The 2934-nt window shown below is 40.7% G+C and overlaps 1 protein-coding gene across 1 annotated transcript in view; it reads right to left on the bottom strand.

Annotated features, from left to right (window-relative positions):
• The window catches only part of LOC101854275 (serine/threonine-protein kinase pakF), a gene marked incomplete in the record, with an annotated part of 34140 nt that extends 32178 nt beyond the window's left edge, over nucleotides 1–1962 (bottom strand). The window contains 1 exon segment of the mRNA XM_013086857.2: nucleotides 836–1962. Coding sequence (XP_012942311.1) covers nucleotides 836–876 — 41 coding nt within the window.
• Nucleotides 1963–2934: the final 972 nt, after the last annotated feature.

Raw genomic sequence — 2934 nt, 5'->3', positions numbered from 1 at the left:
AACAACAACAACAAAACAAACAAAAAACTACAGACAGACAGACAGACAGACAGACAACAGAAAAACTGACGTTGAATGTTCTGGAAACAACAGAGGCGAGAGGAGCACGCCGATGGCTCGATTTCTCTGGAGTTAAATCTTCTTTGGGTGAAAATAATCAAAAGCTATAGCGTTTTTTTTTTGGGGTTTGTTTTTAAAAAAAGATCTAAACTTTATTTTCAAAAGGCAAAAACACCCCCTCCCTAAAAAAAACAACAACAACAGAAACAAAAACAACAACAACTAAAAAAGCAAAACAAAATCCCCCCAAAAGACAAAGAATAGAAAAAAGTCTACCACGTAGTAGGGGGACAAATGTTCCATTGTTTAATTTTTCAATGCCCGTTCTGTGAACAATAATTGAAGCACCAAATTACTGTTATTTTTATAACATGACCTGCTTTTTAGAATACTTTGTATCACTCACATGAAATAATAAGCGTAAAGACTCAAAAGATTTTTTACCCAATCAAAAAATAAAAGGTATCTTTCTTTTGACCGCCATTAGCATATTATAGTATGTAAACCAATCACCGATGTGTACATCTTTATCTTACTTACTCATCCTCAAACGTAAACGCACGCTCACCAACACTTACATTCCCCCCCCCCCCTTCTTTTTATTTACAAATGGAGAATGAAACAAGCACAAGACAGACAAGTATCAAAATAATTACAAAACAAACGAAAACAAAAAACAAACAAACAAAAACAAAGGTAACAGCAACGTACCAAGACAACGGGGGGAAAAGCCATACAGTACCAATGATCAAAACGCAGAGACTGAAGTACTCACGAAAGAATGCCCTGTTTAAACAGTGAGAGCTCCACACCCATATTGCAACACTTTATAGTGTGCAGCAGTGGAAGAAAATTCTCATCCACGCACCAAACTGCGCGATGTAGATCTAGAAGGTAATGTCAACACTGTCGTTTTCACAAAGCCCACGTGCACAGAGGGAGCCAACAACAAAGAGAAGACGTATCAATGCCCTGGTGAGTCGGGCTGACCAGGTTAACTCTCTTTGGCTCACAGACCACAGTGAACTTGTACAGGCTTAACGGTAAACGTCTGCATAATGCATTTGAGTGTCCATCTTTAGCATCATACGAAAAAACGGTGCCAGGCGTTTCAACTTCAATCATAAATTGGAACAGTTCAGTAACAATACATATTTTTTTCTCAGGAAAAACCCTTACAATTAGGCGTACTCAATTTAAAATCGTACTTGGAACGATTTTGAGGACCAGTCATGAGGGCCAACTTCATCAGTTGGCGCGAAAAGAAAATAGCGTTATTTATTGGACGTCCGTAATTAAGATACATGCACACATTATATTACAAATTATTGTATGCTCCGTGCGCTGGCTTATGTGTCGCTGGCGTGGACGTTTATAATTACCACATAAAAGTCGTCACACATTAGTAAAATACCAGTTGTGAGTTGAGTGAGTTCGCCTCGAAGACTCCTTCTATGTGTAGCTCAAATATGACAGACTTTTGCTGATCCCAGGAAACACAATTTCAACAAAAGCATATCACAACTTTCCTCATTTTCACAGCAATATTAATAAAATAAACAAAGGCAGAAAGGTGAGTCTCAGAATACCAACAGAGAAAATTCCAGCAACTTATTAACTAATTAAATGATTTTAAAAATCTGCACAAAACGGGCACGCTTCCAAACCAATAAGATACCGGTGTTTCACAGGACTAGAACTTCTGCCCGACTACGTGTTTCAAGGTTCAAAAGACCACTGGCACAGAATCACCATCTAAATGACCGGCATACTGTTCGACTCAAGCAAAACGACAAGGCACACACACACAAGAAGCAGACGTCTCCTATTCATCTAATGAGTCACAGAGTCACTGAAGGGATACTACAACAACGCAGCAGACGACGATGCGAGCCGGCAAAACAAAGCAGCTCGGGGGAGGGTGGATCCGGGTCGATATCCGGTTATTCGGTTAATTTTTCAAAAAGGTATCACGCCCGGATCAGATCCATCTTTGATTTTAATTAAAAGCTCAAGTTGCAAAACGGTCTTTGAGTCTGAAATGATAAATTGGTGTGGATGCTTTTTCTAGTATTTTTTCCAATTTTGACCTCATGGCAGTGCTTTTTGCTGCATAAGAGACTGAAAAGGAAAACAGGACGAAGAAGGGGGTTGGGTGGAAATGGGGTAGGGAAGGGGGAGCTACGAACTGAGCCATTCTGGATTTTATGTGTACATCATTTATACTAAGTGATATAAGCTCATTCATTAAGAAAAAAACTGAAGGGGAAAGATTGTACTGAATGTCAGATTTTTTCTCGACGCGTTTTAACGAAGAGCCATCCGTCCCCGCCCCCCTTTTTACATTTTATAATCATTATCTCAAGCTATGAACCGGTTAATTTACGAATGGATACTTCAAGAACCCGGTTCATTGGGAAAAGATAACTGGCCCAGCTCTACCAAGCAGGCGAGAGTAATCTCCCCTGTCCCCGTCACCCACGACGCGGTGTTCAGGTGAGGACAAATCGAACGTCGACCAGCCACTCTGTGTGTGTTTGTGTGTGAGAGAGAGAGAGAGAGAGAGATGCTCTCCTGGCCCGCTCATTCGCCCTTGAATCGTATTCCCGGAATGTGTCCACACAACCGCGAAAGCACCCTAGGCACTTTAAAATCAACAGCAACAACAACAACAACGAAAACCGCCAAAGCTACGCAAACAGTACAGCTGCGCAGCGGGGACCGAACACACATTTCTAGTTGTGAGATATGGAGCTGGAAGACACAATATTATAAAGAATTGTCAATGAGCACGGTGGTCAAAAGAATTCTCAAAGCAAGCTACGACTTGTAATGATTGTTTATTGTAAATGTGGTGTGTGTGTGTGTGTGTGT

This window comes from Aplysia californica, unplaced genomic scaffold (assembly GCF_000002075.1).
Source record: "Aplysia californica isolate F4 #8 unplaced genomic scaffold, AplCal3.0 scaffold00514, whole genome shotgun sequence".
Taxonomy (NCBI): Eukaryota; Metazoa; Mollusca; class Gastropoda; order Aplysiida; family Aplysiidae; genus Aplysia; species Aplysia californica.
The sequence above is the reverse complement of the archived record's forward strand: the minus strand, read 5'-3'. Positions and strand labels throughout refer to the sequence as shown.